At 33.2% G+C, this 23354-nt stretch overlaps 1 protein-coding gene across 4 annotated transcripts in view; it reads left to right on the forward strand.

The window, feature by feature from the left end:
* Arhgap15 (Rho GTPase activating protein 15) overlaps positions 1-23354 on the forward strand; it is a 621152-nt gene that overhangs the window by 292059 nt on the left and 305739 nt on the right. For all 4 annotated transcript variants that reach the window (XM_015479148.2, XM_048812226.1, XM_048812228.1 and 1 more), the window contains exons 7-8: positions 1661-1759; positions 2913-3042. In XM_015479148.2, the coding sequence (XP_015334634.1) occupies positions 1661-1759; positions 2913-3042 (229 nt within the window). The remainder of the gene's footprint in view (positions 1-1660; positions 1760-2912; positions 3043-23354) is intronic.

Genomic DNA, 23354 nt, shown 5'->3' on the forward strand with positions numbered 1-23354 from the left:
GACCTTATATTTTTAGATTTCTCCTTCTGAGGCAACATTTTATAAAGTAAATATTCGGGACTTTATTTAAGTAAGGAATATTGTAGTGGTGTTCAGATAATTAGGCAAACATCAGCTTAGCTGTCTTTTACTGGATACATAAAACAGAGGACTATTTTGAGCCATCCCAAATCTTAAATGCATTTTTATTTTTAAAGAGAGTGATTTGCCCCAGTAATCTGCCAAATTCTAGTGTGGGTAATTAAATCCTATTATTTTCTAATATTTCACTTATTATAATTGCATATGCTTTGGACAGCTCTTCTTACTGTAGAAGGGGCCAGGCTTGATAGGGGAACTCACGTCACTCAAGAAGAGCTGCTTTGCAGTACAGAGTAATGTCGCATCTTCATAGATTCTTTATGAAAAATAAATGAAAAATGAGTATATGTGCACATGTGCCATCAAAAATTTCTTAAAAACGCCAAGACATTCTCTTTAAATGTTGCCATAAGAATCACAGAAAACTTCAGAGTAAGCCATTTGGGGTAATAATTGTCACTTTAATCATAGAGTTTTAAAGATGGCCTCAAGCACGATTTGTGATTTTCTGAACTGGTGCCACATTTCAGCATTCACCTCCTATTTAGAGCAAGTAAGGCTGAGAAGAGGTGACTGGCTCCTGATTGAGTATGCTGAAATGCCAGTCTTCTCAACCTCTGAAGCCTTGCTTGATGTGTGACAGTAGTTGGGAAATGTTCATCTTCCTCTTGCAACAAAAAGTCAATAATACAAAGGGAAAATCTTCACAGTTCAGATTGATGGCCTCATACAAAAAGCGTGTCCACACCCACTCTAATCAAATTCTCCTCAAAGGAGCCCTTTATGTGTGAAATCAAGAGCATTGCTCTGTTTCTATAGGGTCACATCCTTCTGTCACAATTCTGGGGAGAAAAAAGATTTACTGCAGTGAAAAATGTATAGTTGCATGCTAAGAAGCACTGCCAACTACTTAACAGCACTGAGAGAAGGGACACAGGATGTTCACTTGAGAAATACCCTCTAGGAGGGGTTCAAAGATGTAAATGAACTTTTATTCTAACATACTCCTTTTGTGGGGAAATTGGCTCTTTATTACTTTCCTATAGATCTTTATGATAGGAAAATAGAAACAGCCTAATGGTATTCATCCGTATGACCTTTTAGAAAAGTCTGCATTAGTCTCTTCGGTAAATAATCTGTTTTAGAGCCCTCCATAAAAGGAAATCAAATATAGAGATACTATTAGATTTGAAAAAGACAAACAGGAAAGAGCCCGAAGTGCAGAATGAATTCTGACACACCCGGTTACATTTTTCTGAGACTTCTAACTTAAGTGTGCACTGTCTGTATCGCTCTGGACTTCCTGCCTTATTTCTCCTGAAGTTGGAGCAATTCAGCTTTAGCCTACTCTGAGTTAATCGTTCTATTATTAAAACAATAATGTATTTGTTATGACATGAAAAAAACAGTTTATAGAGAGTACTTCAAAATGATCCTAGCCTCCCAGTTCCCAGAAAGACAATTACTGGAAGACAAGAAAATATTTCAGTGTATTAAACTCTGTTTTAGAAGATTTTTTTTTCAAATGTAGGAGATCTATCTCACATGGTTTTCTCACCTGTCAATATTTTTTTTTCAGATCACAACAGTATCAGGAAATGAGTTCCTTCTACAGTCAGATATTGACTTCATCATATTGGATTGGTTCCATGCTATCAAAAATGCAATTGACAGATTGGTATGTATTTGTTTTGGCTGTTACCTTTATTAGTTAAAATGTAGTCATTTAAATCTTATTGCTCAGTCATATAACACACTCACATTTAAACAGAGCATATGGACTGAGGGATATTAAGTTCTTTTAAGTTTAAATAGAGTCCACTAGGAACATTTTCAGCAGACAGGATTTGTGGGACTAAATGTCATTTAATTTCTCTCTTTCAAAAATGCAGTGCTTTTTTTTCTGAAATAACATGGACATTCATTTACTAGAGGTTGTAAAAAGCACACAAGCGCTTAATAACTACTGAGTTTTTACATTTCCAGTTTATGCAGCTTCTAATACTTATTCTGGAAAATAAATATTATTAAGGCCATACTCCCTGTTATAATACCAGTAAATAATAATCCTTTGTGCTGATTTTTATTGTTCTTCCAACTAGGTTATATTATTCTTCTCATGAAAATTACACATCTAGAACTTCATGAAATTATCTTCAATCATACCAGAATATGTTTTTAAAAGAATCAAGTTATTTAAAACTACTCATTCCATACTAATTATAATTTAGCTCATTAATATTTGTAAAATCTTGAGGGGAAAATATTCCTGAGACTTTTTAGTATGTTGTGCAATAAGAAAATACATTCTCTGTGATTTTGCTGATATTTGATTGAAGTCTTTCATGTTATCACTTTGAGATCAAAACTTTAAAAATAAAATAACTTACCCCCTTCATTAATATAGTCCCCATAAACACACAAAAAGCACATAACTTGTTGTCTTTTAGAGTGGACACTGGGCCCGAATTGCCTGTTTGAACACTGACTCCATCACTTACTAGCTGTGTGGCCTCGAGCAGATTATTTCCTCTTTTGGCCTCAATTTCTTATTAAGTAAAAATAATGGTGGCTACCTCATTGGATTCCTGTGATGATTAATTGAATTAATGCATGAATGCTTGGAATAATGTGCACATTTAGTAAGCACCATGTGCATATATGATCTATTATTAAATTTTAATATAGAGCTTAGAATAGAGAACCTATCTTAAAATAATTACCATATTTCAAACATTCCTTTAAATCTAACATCAAAATAGAAACAAAACTCTTTAGTGAATCCTTTCTTCATATTAAAATTATTGATTCTAATTGCTTACTGTTTCCAGCCAAGGGATCCAAGTTGTCCATCAAGAAACCTGGAATTATTCAAAATGCAGAGATCCTCCAGTACTGAATTGCTAAGTCATTATGATAGTGATGTGAAAGACCAGAAACCAGAACACAGAAAATCTTTAAGTGAGTACTTTCTCTGACTTGTTCATTTTAACTTTGTCTAAATGCAGTGCTTATGAAATATAAATGCATGGAAATCAAATTTAAGCCAAACTCATACTTCTCATGGAAGATTCGTAGCCATTTCTTGGCTAGGGATTCATGCACTGGAGGGCAGTCTGGGCACTTTGCTCACATCATTGTTGGTAATGCCTTTTGAGAAAATAATTATTCCAAGGTCATGGTCTCTGCTTACAGCAAACCTCTGAATCTCTGAGTAATAGCCATGGAGTTCAGGTTGGTGATTGATTTTGAGAGTGGGAAATGTCAAGCGTCTCCAAACCTTGGAATGCTGAATGTTTGATTTCCATACATTAAAAGGTATGAGTGACCACCACAGTTGGGCCAACTTAAGCCAACAGGCTATGCAACTTTGCACATTTTCAGACCACCAGAAAGATTTAGAAATGCACATTACAGAGGTTGATAGAAAATATGGGATGTGAATTAGTAGTTTTCCCAGGTCATACTAGGTCTGCTATTCTAAAGTAATTGAATTTGGACTACAAAGAACTTATACCACTTACATAGTAAACCTCAGTACTTTTATAGATCTTTTCCAAGCCTACTGCTTCTTTAATAAAAGTGAACTATTAAAGCATGTCACTTTATTTCAATGACTTGGTTTGAGTCTCAACCTTCTGCAAAAACAAGTAGATATTTTTAAAGTCATAGAAAACCCATTTAACAATGTCTTAAAACTATAGCATCTTTCTTGGATCCTCTACCTTCCTATCTTAATCTTCTGATTCACCACATTTTGGGACAGTTCTCTCTGACCAAATATCAGTTTAGTTACATCCTAACTTCAAATTTAAGGATGCCTCAGTAAGTTGAGAATGTACATGTGAATAAGTATGATGCTAGACAACTATAAGTATGTGTGTGATATATACATGATAGCATATCTTCCAGAACTGAATTTTGAGAACCACAAATCTAGAAATTATATAAGAATTTTGAGCATAAGTACCCTTTTGAAATTAATTCATTATTCAAAGACCCACATAATTGTCTCTTTTTGGTACTGGGTATTGAACCCAGGGCCTCAAACATACTAGGCACAAACTCTACCACTGAGCTATACCCACCAATACATACCATAATTTTCAACAAATATCATATACATATTTAGTTAGCCAGTTGTGCTAGTTGGAGTTTAAAATGATCAGTATTAATGGCTAGAAAACACATGATGTGGAAGGTTTGTGGAGAGTTAACAATGCCATATTTAAAGATTTTTTCCATATGATGTTAAAGTTTAGAGTTATTTCATTTAAAGAACATTTCCTTTAACTGCTGGTTATTAAACCATTTTAATTCATATGGAATCTGATATAAGGTAAGATATCAAAATTAAAATTCAGTTGTGAGTGCATATTTAATATTAACTACATAAATATTTTGTAGTAAATAGAAAAAGGATATGTGTTACAGTTATTAGTTGATCTGGGATTTGAAAGAGACCTTGACATGCTTCTGAAGCCTGAAATTAGGGAGAAAATAAAGGTGTGCAAAAATGTATTTTAGAACTATCGAGGCTAACAGATTCTGTATTGGGCAGAATCTCTTTTAAACAAGTTTTAGTATACTACTGGGGTGGGGGGCAGGAATTCTTTGGATAGAATACCTGCTACTTCTCTTTAGAATTTATTTTTCTTTGAGAAAGATAGTTATTCTCTCTGAAATTCAATCCTGCCTAAGGAGAAAAGACACATTATTTATTCTATTTGTTTTATGATATACCTAATTGTACAAGGATGCCACATTTACCTTTTACTTTGAAATTTAAAAGCCAGTTATAACTAGAAAATGTTTTGCACTTGCTATCTAGTAGTTGTTCTAAGTGCTTGTCTTACATAGTCTCATTTAAGGTTCCCCCTAACTTTATGACAGATACTATGATTAGAAGTTTTAGTTAATGAAAAAAATCAGCATTTAGCTCTTCAACATCATCCTCTTTTATGGATGAGGAAATGGAGGCTTGGAAAACTAAGGTATTATGTATGAAGACAAGTTATCAAGACTTGTTTCAAACCCAAACAATCTGCTTTTAGAACTTGTGATTTTAACCAAGATACCATGTGAAAAAATATATAGTAAGCTAAATCTCTATATCAATTTTCAACTTGGATGGAAATGAATACATTAAATACTTTTTAAAATGACCCATAGAAATCAGTAGACTTAAAGGCAAGACCCAAAAACTTATTAAAAAAGAATTAAGATCAAATGTTCTCTTCTTAATTTGATTTTACTATTAAAATAAATAGTCATTTAATCTTTAATGCTAGCCCTGATTTTAGAAAATGCTTGGTTTCTGAATCTTGGTAGATATGTATAATTGTAAGCCTTATTTAGGGTTAGCATGTTTTTTGCAAGATACAATAGTTAGTATTGATCGATTTAAAAAAAAAATAAGTTCAGTCCATATGTGTGTGTTCATTTTCACTAAAGGTGTATTGATTTACTCACCCATACAATGTCAAATTAGACTATATGTTTGAGATTGGTGCATTTTATACTTGATGATTCTAAAGATATTTTTTTCAAGTAGGAAATAGCCTGTCTGAAGCCCCTCTGATCTTGGTCCTAGATTTGAACACCCAAACTTAGATTTCTTACAACCTGCTTTTGATTTTTTGTCACCCTCTGGAGATTAAATAACTATGTGGAATCAGAGATTCACAGTATCCTCTTCCTCATTAGTAGTCAAAGCACAAACTTTATTGTCAGTTTGCTGCCTTTGGCTTCCTGTGCCCTTGATGTTCCCACGAGTTTTGTCGCCAAGATTGTAGGAAGATAAAGCCAGAATTACTTTTTTAAAAAGCATGTGAACATCATTAGCAACTAACAGGTGGTCATTTTTTTTTTGTCCAGTTTGTCTGTTTAACATGGGAAAAATATGTTCTCTCAATGAGTGGATTCAGAAAGTTGTATTAAAATACACTTTCCTTTTTAAAATATGATTCTAACCTGCCAACAGTATTAAGTATTAATCAGATATTTTAAGATATCAGTTGAGTCTAATAGACAAGAAGCCAGAAAATTCAATGTAAGGGCCAAATCACTGTGGGAAATTCAGGACACCAGTCTGGGATGAGTGTAGGAGAGCAGCTCTCCAGGGAGGGCTGTTATGGAAAGTGGAGAGTCAATCAAAGACGATGCTAACATATTTCTCCAAGAGAAAATCTTCCACTGATGGCAAGGAGGAAAGGCCCAAATATAAACCCAGCATCAGATAACCCTAGAAAGGTTTTTTTTTTTTTTTTAACTTTGCTAAGCTTTACTTTCCAGATGTTTAAAAATGGATCTGATAGCATCCATACAGGATTGAGTGAGAATTTGAAACTAGAGATGTAAATACATAGTTCACAGCAGGCACTCAATAAGTAGAAGCTCTTATTATTATCCTCTGTGTCCCCAAGCAGATGGTACCAAAATGGGCATGAGCCAAAGATGATGACTGGTAGAAGACTGGAGCAGGGTGTGTATACTTGACATCCTACTCCCCAAGTGTATAGAAAATAGGGAAAATGAGCCAGAATTGGATATGGGAGTCATAGATACAAAGGCCTAAATATGAGCAGCTGGTCTTTCCCCTGGCACTTCCCCAGGTGAAAATGGCAGCCAGAGTATTCTTGGGAGCAGCAAACCAGAACATACTTGAAGGGTGCCAAGAGATATCTTGATTCTTTTATGCCCTGAAGAACATGCCATTAAGAAGTTCTAGTTAACAAAAGACTCAACATCTAGCTCTTTTCCTGTTGCTTTAGACAAAGCTCTAGTTTATTCACGTAATGATACATTCATTGTTTTTTGTCAACAAATATAACCTAAAGATACACAACGAAATTCTCTATGTAATTTGTCTGTGTATCCCTTCTTTAAAAAAAATATTTTTTATGGTTAGATTGTGCTTCAGTAGTGAATATATCATGTCTATCAATTGCCAAACTATAAAATCCATATGTGGAAGAAATTGGACAACTTTTATATAAAACTGAGACCTTATTTAGTATTTTAAGTAAGCACCCCCAAAATGAACATGAGTTATAAGAATGAAGTCAAATGATAAAAGAACTAAAAGGAAATATATTTCCTATTAGCTGTCCTTTGATTAAGTTATCATGAAAAACAAATGTGTTTTGACTGAAATCTTCAAGGTTCTTAGATGTGGATTTCTCAATTTCAAATCCCCAAATGATATGTATAATGCAGTTACAAGGACAAAGATTGGAATGGAAAACTTTAATTGAGATATTTATACAAGGAAGGAAATGAAAATGCTATTGGTAGTTAATGTTATCTTTCTTTTAAAAAGTTGCCTGAGGAATAATTATGATTATGTCATGTGAAAACAAGTTTAAAATAGAATGCAATATTTTTTAACTAAATAATTATAATACTGGCTGATGGCAACTGGAAGTAGGCTAATGTTCTCAAAATCCAGGTATAAATTAGTTGCTTAGAACTTGATACATTTTCTCAGGGAAACCATGTACCAGGCACAAAAACACACTGAGCTTTCTTCAGTCACATTGTTTCTAGCAAAAAACTCATTCTGAGTGTGCTATATCTCTGACCCTGAGAGCCCAGACTTCCCAACAGTATTGCTCTCCATCTGGTTTCCCACTTCCTACTACCTCACTTTTGCACCAACTCCACCAATGCAATTAGGAGTCTCAGAATAGCTTTGGCTAGAAGGCTGCTAACCCCTGACCCCCACCCCCTCCCCGTGATGGAAGGACGAGAATGTAGAGCTCCAAGCCAAAAGAAATAGTGGGGAAAGGAGAGAATGGAGGGCTGTGAAAGGTTTTACAGCATGGATAAGAAAGTGAGTCTTCAACAAGGCAGATATTCTTTTTCAGAAATGTGCATAACAGATTAACTCTGGCATTGTCCCAAATGTTTACATTTGATGAATCTAGGTGGTAGATACACACGTGATCATGATGCTATTATTTTATGTTTTATGTATGTTTGTGATTTCCCTGAAAAAACATACACACATACATACATACACACATAGTTCATCACTTCCTATGTACAGAATTCAATTTAAAAAATACATCTTTTCTATTTACAACTTGAAAACTTTTAAATAAAGATCTAATTTGCCAAATATAAGATACATTAAGAAATTTTTTAAAAAATTTATGTAACTAATCATTTTCCTACCCCCCCAAACATATATATATATATATATATGTATGTGTGTATATATATATATATGGTATATGTATATGTATGTGTATATATATATATATATATATATATATATATATATATATATATAATATGTATATGTACGTGTATATNNNTGTGTATATATATATATATATATATATATATATATATATATATATAGTATATGTATATGTACGTGTATATATACATATATACACATACACATATACTCCATGTATATTTATTTATTTTGCATGAGTTATAGGACTACTATGACCTTTCTAGTAACTATGTAAAATTTGTAAGATGTTTATTATTACCCAAATGGAAAACTCATAGTAGTTTCTTGGATAAATATGTAATTAGCAATTGTTTAAAACACATACTAAGAAGCCTGTCCTGGATACTCAGAGAAATACATATTTTAAAGACTTTATTTATTAAGAATTTTGTATAAAACAGCCTACTCCTGCCAATGCATGAAACTAAGAAGTAATAGAAGCCATCTGCCAAGAAAAAGAAAACAATATTAAAATTGCACAAATGAATCCTATCTAGTTTTGAAGAATCAGGAAAGCTCTTACCTGGAAACAAAAAAAAAATTCATAATATTTGTGTAGCATACTATGGATTATTATGTTGTCATGAGGACAAGGCTCCCTATTTGGGTGAAATGATTGATCGACTTGACTATTTTTTCTCTAAAACAAATATTGTCATTCTGACACCAATTTCATTCAATATTCACTTTAGAAAAATAAATTGTGGGAATGAAATGTGAAAATAAATGATTTTAGTTTACTGTAGTTACAAAACAACAATATCTAAAGAATAGTTGAGTGCCAATTCTTCACTCAATTGTTTCTCACTATTTAAGGAAGTTGTTTATTTTAAAATATTTCAGTTGGTAAAGAAAAATATTTTAAAATTTAAATTAAAATATATGTTGTTTAGGCTGGAGGTTTTAAAATTTGTCAGAGAAAAACATTAAAGATTAGATGCATACTTGACAACCAGGCATCCAGAGTAATTTGTCAAAAGTGTTATTCACAAAGGTTGTGAGACTACTGTGGTCTTATGTGACCCAGTCGTTGTTCTGACATGTGTTCTCAATACAGTTAGCAGTGAACCCAAGTTTCCTGGGACCCATAGATTGTAGTTTCTTTAAAACATTTACTTCTCAATGAATCATGTGATAAGAGGACTTAGCTATGAGTTGAGCAAAGAATGTTCTGATTAATATCTCCCTTCCCATCTGAGGGGCTGATCTTGCCCTCTGACCTGTGGGCATCCATGGTCATGTGTCTTGTAGCATCAGCTACTCTGAAAGTCTATCTAACCCTATCAGCACTCCAGCACTAGATCACCCCATCTTCCTCCTGACCCTGGCAGCAACACCGTGACCATATTTCCCCTCAGATGAACTGCATTTAATCAATTTCTGATTTCATTAGGTCAAGTGGCATCTTTCTTTCAATAATAGGCCAAATACAGAGGGCTCTTTCCTCTAACTCTCCAGCAATATTTCCTTAGCATTAATACGCTACTGTGACTGTAAACAAGAGAAAAACAATGCTCTCTGATCTCCCCTGAAAGTTTCTCTCTATTCCATGACTACAAGAGGCATAAATTATTATATCTTCTTGTAAAGTAAGGTATATAATGTATATTCATTATTGTCACATCAGGTTAAATTACCTTTCTTCAATGTAAAATATTTTCTTATAGTGAATCCTATGCAGAGAAAAAAAACATTATTTTGAACACAAATAATCTCCTCTTTCGAAACACAAACACAAAGTTTATCTGGAGTATAGGAATGTAGACTACTTTTTTTTTACAAAATCCTAAAAGAAAGTAACTTGATTTTTAATGTATTTATTTATATGTCCCAAACAGGTCTTAAAATATTTCAATTATGAAAACATAGAAACTTTTAAGACTTTCTTAGAAAATAAATTTTATTTCTTATTATTCATACTTTAATCCAAATACTTTAATTTAAATTACGTATTGCTTTCACCCTAGAGTATGAACCAAATCTAAAAATACCATATTTCTCAAGAATTCAATGAAGTGAGATTCATACCTAAGAAATTTCTAACTTCTTTCAAGAAATGGTATATGATGACTTGGGTAAAATAAGTCTGTTAATTCATCTTTCTGTGATTATTTAAATGGCACCCGAAGACAAATGTTCCTGTTGTCTAATTTTTCTAATGTAAATAGATATTCCCTATTTATATAAAAAATTAATAGACTTAAAAAATAGAGTCAAAACAGGAAATATCATGACCAAGTAGAAAATATAGGACTGAGATCCTGCTACCACATCTAGTATCCTCAAAATTCCAAAACTGAGATAAAATATTAAGAATAATTCCTTCTCCTTCTCCCACTCCCCTTCTCCTTTTCCTTCTCTTCCTCTTCCTCCTCCAATTAAGAACCACTTCTGATCAAATTATTACATTGGGAATCAAAGGCCCAAGTTCCCCTATAGACAGCTTTTAACTGCCTATGCCCTGTTCCCCAGAATTTACCACCATTCCATGACCCACAGTTTATGTTCCAAGGAAATAGTGCTTATAATCATGATACATACACTACATGATGAGTTTTACCTTTAAGATAAGGTATTCTCTTTATTAAACAAACATCCTTTAAGACTAGCTCAGGCCATAACCTCTCAATATTTCTATCATTTTTTAAAGGAAACATGTTTTTTAATAGTAAATTGAAGTTATACCCAACATTATTTATTTATTTATTTTTATGTGGTGCTGGGGATCGAACCCAGGGTCTCACATATGCAAGGCAAGAGCTCTACCACTGAGCTACAGCCCCAGCCCCTCTATCATCATTTTTATGTCCTTTTTTTTTTTTATTTTGAAGAGTTACTATGTTTCATATTAATTCTTGAGGCTCTTTAAATTCTTATGACTTGGAATTTTCAAGGTGCTATTAGAGGCAATAAAATAAAAAGAAACTTTGTATTGTACAAAAACAATAATAGTTTTGATAATTCTAAAAGACTCGGAATACTTTTTTTCTTGAATCAATTTAGTTTAAAAAATTTAGATTAACACAAAAGTTGTAGAAATAAAGTTATATTAATGTTGATCTTCAAGTAATATTAGTCTTCAACATCCTCCTCAAAATGTTATGTGAGATTGTATAAAAAATTTTGGGTCTAAGAATCAGAAATTTTGAATACAATTCTTACTCTCAGGATATACAACTATATGATTCGGACAAGTTTCATAAGTTTCCTAAAATTGATTTTCCTGGTAAGTATAATGGGTATTTTTTTATATAACTATAATATTATCAGAAATACAAATGTGGATTTGATATGTAATAGATCTAAAGATTGTACACACACACACACACACACACAACTAAAATATATCTAAGAACTTTGTAGGTTATATATTATGATATAAATATTGTATGTAATGATTTGCATGAGTGAAGTCCGAGTAAACTAATCATAAATTTTTCTACTATAAAACCACCAGTTTCTTTCTTTAGGAATATGCCAAGAATGCACTTTTAATACAGAATTTAAAAATGCAAATTAAACAAATATGTAATTTGCCAAAACTTAATTTTTAATATTGTCATTAACTCAGAGCATAATATATCCTTTAATTTTTTTCTTTCCTTAAAGGACTCTGAGTGTCATGAGACATAATGTCATTCCTGAATGTGAACCTGACATTATGGCAATCTCTAAATATTAAACTTGGCCAAATGTCAGTTATTTTTTGCATTACTGCAGAATATAGAATAGTAATACAACTGTAGAATTTTGAAAGAGTTTAAGTAATTTTGCATAAAAGCTAGGGAAGATTTTGTTTATGTTATATATATAACATAAACAAAATAAATATGAATATATATATATTTAATAGAATAGGCCAGCATCATAAAGTATCTGGTGATAAGGTGATTGATTTTTATTGACTAGAGTAAAAATATGAAACACACAGATACCAAGCCATTTATGAAGAGTTAACTTAAAGTTGCTGAAAATCTGATCTCACCCAAGTGCATTTCATTGGCCAGGTGGCAAGTATACCTAGAGGCCCATCACATCCACTATATCAAAGGGATGGCAGGTGTTATCTGGAAGAGGTAATCCTAGCTGACCAGTACTTCTCTCATTTGCTTAAACCCAGTTCATCCTGATCCATTAGATGGGGAATGCCTGAAGAACATTAACCAGGACCTTCTAAGGATCACCCCTCCTCCCTTATAACCTAGAACAGAGTCTGAAAGCAGTGATGTTTAATATTAAAGGCCTGAGTGAATAAGTAACCTAATGACTGAGGAACCCATCCTGAATTTTATGCCCAAGGAATAAGAGGAAAGGTTGAACTGTGAAGCACTTATCTCTTAATGTGAGTCTTAGTAAGTTCAAAGCCAGCCTCAGCAATATAGGAAGGCCCTATGCAACTCAGCAAGACCCTGTCACTAAATAAAATACAAACAAGGGCTGGGGATGTGGCTCAGTGGTTAAGTGCCCCTGGGTTCAATCCCAGGTAACACACACAAACACACACACACACACAAATAATAATATCAACAACAACAACAACAAAAGGGGTCCACTATGCCCCCATTACTTGTAGTACAAGTCCAAGTTTCTTAGCATGGCTTGAAAGACCCTTTCTCAATGGTTTATTGTTCCTTTACAACCTATGCTTCAGTTGTTTCCCCAGTGTTTTGTACATTGAAAGTTTACCAATCAAATTGTTATTCCCCAACTCTTTATATTCCATGACTCCCTGTCCTCTATCCTAATATGTATCCACTTTTTTTTTTTCTCTGTCATTCTTTCTTCTGTACTTGAAAGACTCCCACAAGTCCACAGTCACATTATATTGTAGAAACCTTTCATTGCTTCCATCACTTCCCTGGCAATCTTCCCCCAATTCCTCCATTTATGTCTAGAGGTCACTTTGAAATATTCCAACCTTTGTCTGAGAAACACATTTCTGGGCTGCTGTTCTAGCACAATGTAGAAGAGTTGGTTAGCATGCACAAGGCCCTGGTTTGATCCCCAGCATCAAAATATCAAAAATAGTTACAAAATATCAAATATTTATCAAAACAATTATCAAAATGACCAGGTGCCGTGACACACACCTGTAATCCAAGTGGCTTGGTAGGCTGAGGCAGGAGGATCACAAGCTTAAAGCCAGCCTTAGCAATTATGAGGTCCTATGCAACTTAGTGAGACCTTGTCTTAAAATAAAATATAAAAAAGGGCTGGGAGTATGTGTTTAGTAGTACAAAAAAAAAAACTTTCAAAATACTTGATTGATTAATTTTTAAGATAAGGAAAAACACACATTTCGATATCACAAAAATAATAAAAGTAAGTTTTCTAAATAGGTTATGAAAGCTGAGAAACAGCATATGGCTTTGGGGACTTCAACAAGAATTGCTTATATAAAAGAGCTGTCTAGTCTGCCTTTGTGCAGAGTAAACCTGCTATGATTATCACATTGGCCATTGCATGACAATGCGTAATTTCAGATGGTGAATATTTATTTAGTCTCATCAATTCCTTCTAGCCTATGATTACAGACAAATACAGAATCAAGACACAAACTTCCAGTGTAACTTTTGCCTGTACCACACCCAATCTTAAACTCTAAACTGGCCTCAAAAAGTCAACAGTTCTAGCCAAAGCACAATAACCAAAAATAAATAAATAAGTAAAAAAAAAAGAAAGGAAGAACAGAAAATAAAAGAAAGGAAGAAAAATGAAAAAATCAGTTTCTAAGAATAAACTACACTCACCAAAACAAATAGACAATAGACAAAAGCAATTCCCTGGAAATAATCCACTAATTCCCTGGATATAAACATGTGTAAATCCCATCTGAGACTCTATTTACCTTCTATTTGACTCTTCTTTTAGGAACCTGTAATCTCACATGTAGCTTGTTTTGTTTATTTGTTACTTTCCTTCTCCAAAGACAAGAACGATAGTATTTGATTGCATGAATGATGTTTTATGTGGTTCTTGAGTTCATTTCCCATCAGCCGTTCAGGTTAGATGTCCTAATTCTGGATGAGCCACAGCTTGGCTGTTTGACTCAGAGTTAGCTGCTCTCTGCTGCCTGCCAAAACAATCAAGGCCCACCAGGCTGCACTTCAGTCAAGTTGTTTTTGAAAAATCTCAAAGAAAACAAAAGTAGGCTCACAATCTAGTTCTCAAAAATAGAGGATAATTTAAAATAAGATCTAATTAATCCATCTACTATTGTGAGATTTCACTCACTGAGAAGAAATGGTAATAACTAGATCCAAAATAAAATATTTTCTCAGATCCACTTTTCTTTTTTTATTCAAGGAAATGAAAAAGGAAATGGGCTAATGATAATCATTTTCTCAATAAAAACCTTATTCATAAATGTGTACCAAAATATCTAGTCTTTTAAAAATTCATAGGATAGTAATAAAACCAATTGAAGGAGTTTCCTTAAAATTTTAGTAGAGTCCAGATTCACTTCACTTCTTTGGCTTTATTACCCCAAGACAGCTTACATAAGAATAATTAATCTTTTTTTTCCCCTAGTCAGTACCTGGGTTTATTATTGAAATTCCATGCCTTATTTTTAAATTGGGCATAACTGATTTTCACAGAAAGCTTTGGTTGAGAACCCAAAGAATTTTTGCTTAACTCATTTTTATTGAACAAAATCCAGAATTTTAGTCAAGAAGCATTAGATATTAATCACATGTGAGTGGAATCATTGAAATTTCTTTTACCTTCCAGAATAGTGGGTCATTATGGAATTATATGAAGTGAGCTCACTTAATACTCTTTACAATTACACAGAAACAATCATTTTCATAAGTCTTACAAGAAGCTTTAACTACTACCTGAAGAACATTTTGGAATATTAGAAAGTATTATGTTTTGTTATTGTAGATGTGACTTGTGAATTGAAAAAAAAAAAAATTCTCAGACTTAGGAGTCACCCTTTCCAGCTTGACGAGTTTTAACTGCTAACAGTTTGTGATTATGTTTTTAACATGAGAAGTAGAGACTTTCCTGCTGAAATATAAATCATTTCTTAATTATTATATTCTTAACTTTATATAAAATAGGAGGAGAAATGCAGTATTTTTAATTGCAATTAAGAACAATAGTTTGTGACAATTTAAGGTGAGTCAGTTAAGGAGAAAATTAAGGCAAATTCCTCCTCTAAATTGTTGTTGCTTTTCTCCTTCTTTTTCTTGTAACCATTTCTCATCTTTGACTTTGAAACCCAACAGTTTAAACTTGGTTCTTATTTCAGTGGGCTAATCCCCTTTCATAAATCATGCTCAAGAGCTGAAATAATTTGCACATCATTTAAAGAGTATTTGCTTTGAAATATTCACCTCAAGCCCTTTTGTATATCCTTTCTCTCTAAAGATTTGTAGTATTTGTTTTGTTCTCTGAGGTATAAAAGACCTGGATAAACTTTATTCCTGTTGTTTCAAGATTAGTTAACGAAAATGCATATTAATTCAGCAGGGATGGGAACAAACCTCAGCAAAGATGATCATACATATGCCCCTTGGGAATAGCAAAGTATAAAATGTCAGTCTTCAAATCTCCTTGGACTTGCTCAAAAGAGTATTGAGGGATTTAAATTTCCAGAATATGTCTACAAATGTAATTTCTTTGTTGTGGAGAACAGGAGCTATACTGATTATTTTTCCCCAGAAAATTGATTCTAATTTGTATTTGAACAAAAATTAAGCTATCCACAAAGTAGCTTTTCAAAAAGACAAAAACTCGACAGAAAAAGTAAATTTAACATGAAAAAAATGAACACCTGATATGCTATTAATTTTTAAATTTATTTGTTAGTAAACTTCAAATCTCAACCTAAAGTTTAGCAGCCCAACATCCAGGTTATTTCCCTACAAAATGGTGTCATTGGAATGACCTCACAAAATTATAAGTAGACATAATTAGGTAAAATGTCACTTTACATTTATAAACTCCAATTTTACAATTTACTAATAAACTCAAGAAAAAAAAAAAAAACAATACTGATTTCTCCAGTTAATACATCCTTCTTGAATGGTAAGATGTGCCTATTCTTTTCTTAAACTGAAAATGACCATAAACTTTTGGCACTTAAGTGCTTATCCGGAAATGACTAAGTGGATTCAGAGGTCATAAATCACTCATATAGATCCAGCCACCCACAGTCTTGTTCCACTTCTCTTCTTTACAAGTGTAGTAATAGGCATTTCCACAGTCCTCAGGGTGCCAAACTTTGCACCATTAGGAAAATCTGCAAGTAGCTTGATTTATCTTCCCCACTCAGTTAGCTAAGACCCAACTAAGTAAAAATCAGCAGGAATGAACTTGACTTGTTAAACTTTTTTAATAGGGAGATACAACAATTACTACTTTCTTCCTTTGCTATTTCCATTTACATTGAATGTGAAGCCCCTAGTGAAAAATATTTAGATGAGATCTCAAATTATAGGTGCATGGCTGATGATGCTGACTCTGGGTTTTCATTACACACAGAGGATGGTCTGCTGTTTGCAATTAATCCAGACACAATCCTCCTGGTACTTTGAGAGGAATGTGGAAGAAATAGCCATTTTATAAGTTGTAAACTCCTAAATTACCCTAAATTAGAGACACTATTAATCGGACACTTAGATATAGATAGGATCTGCCTATTGTGTAGGCTCATCTTCTCCTGATGGAGAAATCAATTAAATATTTAGGATGTGGAATACCTTCCAGGTTGGATAATGCATTTCATTTAAATTATGGCCCTCCAATCCGAAACATTAAAGGGGATCTTAACGGATGGAAGCACATTACTGTCTCTTGGATTGGGAGCATTAACACTTTAAAAATGAATGTGCTTCACAGGATTTCCTATTTGTTCCACCAGCTGCCTGTCGATGTGCCAGATAAACAGTTTAAGGATAAGTATGTAAAAGATGCATGTGTAACAATCTGTGTGCTGAGGTGCTCCCTTGTAGAAAGAGTCCCAACTGTGGCCCCTTTGGATTTTTCTCTCAGTGCCTTATTATTCTAAAATGAGCTGGCTCACCGAATGGGAGAACAAGAGGGAAACCAACAGGTGATGCAGTTAGCCTCTTCACAAAAGTTCTGTGTATGTCTAACCCTTTATCATTTCTTCCCATAATTTATCATAATAACTAATGATGATCACCAGAATATGTTGGGATATCATAGTAGCATTTGAAATACATCTAAGCTTTCCCATTCTCCAAACATATGGCTGGGACAGAATCCTTTGATTCTCATTCAAGAACCATTGCTATGTCCAATCTATTAATAGCATTGTAAGAATGAAGTTGTTGTGTCTCCCATATTACAGAAGCATGATGTAGAAGTAGCTGACAAAATGTTTTGCTAGACAGAAGGCACTGTTCTAACCCTTTTATGAACCCTCTTATTTAATCCTATCAATAATACTAGGTGGTATAGTGGTCTTATTCCCATTTTTACCTACTATGTAACTGAGGCACTGAAAGTGTGCTCAATGCACCCAAAGTCACACAGTTAAGAAGAGGCCAAGTTTTAATTCAAAACTAAGCAGTCCAGCTTCACAGCCTGTAACCATAACTATGTTCTGTGAAACTGCTGACTTTTGGAGCTAGGTACAGCATTTCTATAGCCTACTACCTCTACAAACTGAGCTAGTGACTTGACATCACTTGGCTTCTGTTTCACAGTCTTGAAAATGTCAATAATAATGGTACCTATCTTGCAGAATTATTCAGAAGCATAAATTAAATTAAGTAATGTGAGGTTTATAGCAGTGTTTGACACACTAAATATTAATCATAGCATGACCATTAGCACAAGTATTATTTTTTCCTCTAGTATTTTGAATGTGCTCCTAATTTGATTAGGAAAAGGTTACCTACAGAAAAATGATTTGAAATCCTTGAAGATTAACATATGTTCAAAAATGGTTTTGGAGGGAGGATGGGGGAGGAGGAGTGGAGGTGGTAGGGAATGCAATTGACCAAAGCTTGTTATGTGCAAGTATGAATATAGAAAATGAAACCCACTTGTATATATAACTATAATGCACCAATTAAAGAAAAATAAAAGAGTTGGGGTCTAGCAAGAGATCATTAAAACACTAGAGGAGCTGCCCTTGGGAGGGACAAAGATAGTTCTTATGGGACCCTTGAGTCAGTTCTCCAGAGAGGCTTGGTCAAAGAACAGGCCTTGCCACCCTCCATCCTTTCTGACTTCCTGTCTCATTCCAGGGGCACATGTTCCCTCATTGTGAGGCCATCCTCCACCAAGCCCTCAGAGTTGAGCAGATACAGACTCCATGCCTTTGAACCTCTAGAACCATGAGATAAATAAGCCTCTTTTCTTTATAAAGTTAAAAAAAACAAATGTCTTTGGCCTTCAGCGGGGAGAAATAGTCTATTGAGGGCCTTACAGAAGACTATAAATTTCCTGAACTGAATTAAATGTCTGTTCTCATCCATTCTCTGTCTACAAAAGTCTTGACTCACAATTAACATAATGCATAACATAAATATATCATATTAGCTTACCAAGTGAAAACAAATTTACCCAATCAGAAAAAGATGGTAAAGATAATGGTCAATTTCTTTGTTTCTAGCAACAGACTCCTCATGCCAAATCTGATAGAACATATGCTTGGGTGCATATGCCTTGCTTCAGAAGACTGCAGAAATCCCAATTTACCAGTATAATTACATAACTTGGACAGTCATATTTAGTAGTTATCTTTCACAATAGAATATAGACTTACAAAGTTCAATGAAGTTTTAGTAATTTAAATGAAAAGCAATTATTTACCAGTCTTTTGATGGGGAATAAACAAACAAAAGGAAATAAATTTAGGCCTTTCAAATCTGGATGGAAAAACTATCCCAGAACTTTACACTGTAATCAGTGTCATTGAGAGGTCCTGAGGACTTTTATTTGATAGTATTTGATACCTAGTCTTCAGGCTCTAATACTTCAGACAACTGTTATTATTAGGGATTGCCAAGAAAATTAGGAATTAGTTGGAATCTTTTTTTCTATTCATTTTTTCACTCTAAGGCAGAGTGTATTGTAAATCAGGAGACAATTACACATAAATACATTTACCCTTTCACAATGTTGGGAAGAATATTAGGATAAGATCACAATCCGGTATTTAAAACAACCAGCAATGTGCTTCATTTGGCCATTCCACAATTCCTCCTTATTCATTTGTTTGCTGGCTTCTTTGGAAGTCCTGTGAGTGGAGTGAAGCTCTTGTCTACTCTTTAGCTCTGCTCTTCTGTTGAAACATGGAAAGGACTTGACTTAGATGGATTGATAATATAGGAAGGAACCTGGGCTTCACCAGCTATGTCAGTCATCACCTCTGAAAAGTGGTGAAGAAACTAGGCACACAGAGTTATTCTCACAACATGGAGACTAGAATAATTCCTCTCTATTATCTGTTCATAATATAAGTTGATTAACTCAGTTCAAAATGATCTATAACCGAGGACTGAGAATCCATATTTCAAGATCAAGCAATAATGATATAGACTCTAAAAAGTTCAAGTAGCGGGAGCAGGACCTCAGTGCACATTCCCACCACAAGGCATTGACTGGGAAGTTTCCTTACCCACTCACAGTTTCAAGCACTGGAATTAAGGAGATTCTGCATAGTCTCAATTCTACATTAACAAAGAGCATTTTTGTTGCATTTTTAAGTGGTTTTCTTCCTATTCTATATCAAGGTGATTTATTTTAAAGATGAATTCATTAATGAAATATTTTTTAAATATACCTGCTTGATCTTATCAACAACATGAGTACAGCTGACTTGTTAATAGGCTTTGAGCAAAGGGAATTCATAATATTTTTATTTATATTCTAAATTGAATTTATCAGAAATGTTTTATTCACCATAAAGATTAATTCTCATCTCTGGAGTGTTAAGTCATATGCCTTGATCATCATCTACCATGCGTTTATGAGGGAACAATTTAGTAAATCAGAGTGCTACAAACTGGAGCCCTGTTGTCTTTTTTCACCCTAATTCTTGAATTGGGAATTGTTTCCTGGCTGACCCTAGGAAAGATCTGTCACTTTCCAGTCATAGAATCTGTGTTAAATGCTGTGGAGCCCAGTCTATAGGAAGGAAATGCTACATATTGTTCATATCCAAATTAGGGATTAGGCCCACTTACCTGATTGTCCAGCTGCAGGTTAGAATGAATATTGTGGGAACTACAGCAAGACTGGCCCTGCTGGCCTCATTTGTTTGGCTTGGGTAACATTTTCTTTGAAGAGTTGTAGTGGAGCTAAATAAACTTTGCCCCTGAAAGTGCTTTGAATAGTTACTAGAATTCAGTAAGGGCTAACTAAATATTCAGAATATTAGAGAGCTCTATTAGAGCAAACAAATCTAATAACCCATATAATGTGCACGATTTTAAAAACAAAATGGTAAAAACATAAGCATCAGGGTGGTTAATTATTTGATGTATAAAAATGTTTAGAATTATAAAAAATAAAATAATTTTGAATTTTTGATTGTATTATACATTAAAATTTTATAAACTAAGAAACAACATGAAGTATGCCAAGAGATTAAGTGATATGGCCAAATTTATTTCCATAAGGTTAAAGAATTTTGGTCAATCTTTACATACTAATATCAATATTAAACACCATATGCACCATGAGTAATTTTAAGTACATATTATATATTTCTCATTTTTCTTCTTCAAAACACCATATATATTAAAAATAATTTTATATTCATTTACAGAGAAGGGAATTCACATACATGGTTATCAAGCCCAGATTTCATGTTAAGCAGTTTAACTTAGTAAACCTTCTACCTTTTTAATAGCTTTTTGAAAATTTTGTTTTTTCCTACTCTTGTCTTTCTTTCTTTCTTTCTTTCTTTTTTTTTTTAGTTGTAGTTGGACACAACACCTTTATTTCACTTTTTTTTTTTAATGTGATGTTAAAGATCAAACCTGCACATGCAAGGCAAGCATTCTACCACTGAGCCACAACCCCAGCCCCACTCTTGTCTTTCTTTAGTTTCATTTATTATTATGTTTGAAAAAATTTACATTGTTAAGTGATTTTTTCAATGTGTTTTGAAAGATAAAGTGTTCTGTCTATAGATATAAATGCATGTGTGTGTATATATAGTACATAAAAATAAATTTTAAGGCCATATTGGCAGATGGAAAAAACACAAATGTCAAGGAAAGTTGATTAAGAAATAAATATATAATAACAAAAACTAAACTCAAGCATTTATTGATTTAACAGATGGTGAGTTAAAAACTAAAAACAAAAACTTATAATGTAATATGACTTTTAAAATTAATGAGATTATTTTGTGCACTTGTTTGGAAGTTTGTTATTTTCTACTTCTATTTAAAAAAAAACTCTCGCCTTTAAGTTCACAAATAATTTACTTTTTTCACTAAATAGATCCTGTTTTTAAATCATCATATGTACAAATATTCTTGTCAGAATATACAATTTACTCCTAGATTAACAGCCACAATGTTGTAGTAGATTTTTAAAAACATATTTCACATACTTAATATTATTAATAATAAATATGCATTCAACTTTGTACCTTAAATACAGACCATATAACTTATTTTTAAAATATCCCCACAAGATATAAAGCAAACAAAGTACTATCAATCACTTACTAAGGCCACTGAAATCCTAAATGCAAAACAATTATTCAGAAATTTGATATGAATACAACTTGAAAACAACAAAAATTCAAACAGAATACTTCTAGTAACTTATTTTTCAAAATAAGATTCTCTTCAATTATTTTTCTCTTGGTAGAAATCCTAAAAAATGCAAATTTAATACATGCAACCAAAGAAATATTCAGAGGCAAATGCATTGCATGAAATATTTTTAGTATGAAAAAAATGAAGTAAAAAAATAAATCCGTACTTAAGAAATATTTTAATTAAGTAAATCTAACTAAGGAAACCAAAAGTTAGTAATGATGAAATTTCTTAAAAAATCAATTAGAAGAAAAAAATATTGAATAAACAGGTAGTTCTTTGGGAAATAAACAGCTTTATAAAAAATGAAATAAAAACAGCTGAAAGAGAACAAAACATAGCTACCTATCATTTAAGATGTGAAGCAGATATAGAAGATATTAAACTATAAAATTGTATAAAAGTTTGTTCTGATCGATTTGGAAACTAGTTAGTTCCGACAAAAAAAAAAAAAATAACCAAAGTAAGTAAAAACAGAAAATCTGACTACATTCCAAAATCTTCCTCAAAAAGGATGTAGATACAAAGACTTAGTAATATGTGATATCACTTTTCTGAAGAACAGTTCATTTTCATACCATTCCAAAGCACACACATAATCCATGAGAAAATCTTCAAATTCAGAAGTGATTAAGGAACAAAAACAATGCAGCACAGGGCACAAGGCCACTGCTGCAGCTACTGTGGGAGGCATCTGAACAGGCAGGAAACCTAGGAAGGACCAGAGTTTCCAGACTGGCTTTCCAAGAGGTTCCTTAAGAAAGACAGTGCCAGACCTGTGCATTCACTTTTCAGGCACTACCTACAATGTGTTCAGACAGCATTAAAAGGAAAGTAGATTCCTTTGAGGGGCCAGTGATCTCAAGCCATGGGGAAGAAAAGTCTTGAAGGCTCTTCACTGCTTGACAGTTAAAAATAGGACCTTCAAATCAAGAAGTTAGGAATTCTGGATTTTGTCAGTTAAGGTCATCAAGATAGATATCAGCTGGGCAAATAGTTTAAGAGGGAGGAAATTTATTCCTTTCTTCTTAATGTTTCCTCTTCTTTGTTGATGACCCCACCACTCCTTGCTTTGAAGCCATGACTCAGTTCCTTTGGCATCTCACAGCAACTAAATTGGGCCAAACAGTCTTTATTATTTTTTTCTTTTTTGTAATAATGTTTGAAATACTTGGTCTGTAATCAGCTTGAGAAAATGTATGTAAGCAATGGTAAACCAGTCAGGATGTTCAGGGTCCCCTGACCTCTTAAATTCAGCTGTT

Source organism: Marmota marmota, unplaced genomic scaffold (genome assembly GCF_001458135.2).
Source record: "Marmota marmota marmota unplaced genomic scaffold, marMar, whole genome shotgun sequence".
NCBI classification, from domain to species: domain Eukaryota; kingdom Metazoa; phylum Chordata; class Mammalia; order Rodentia; family Sciuridae; genus Marmota; species Marmota marmota.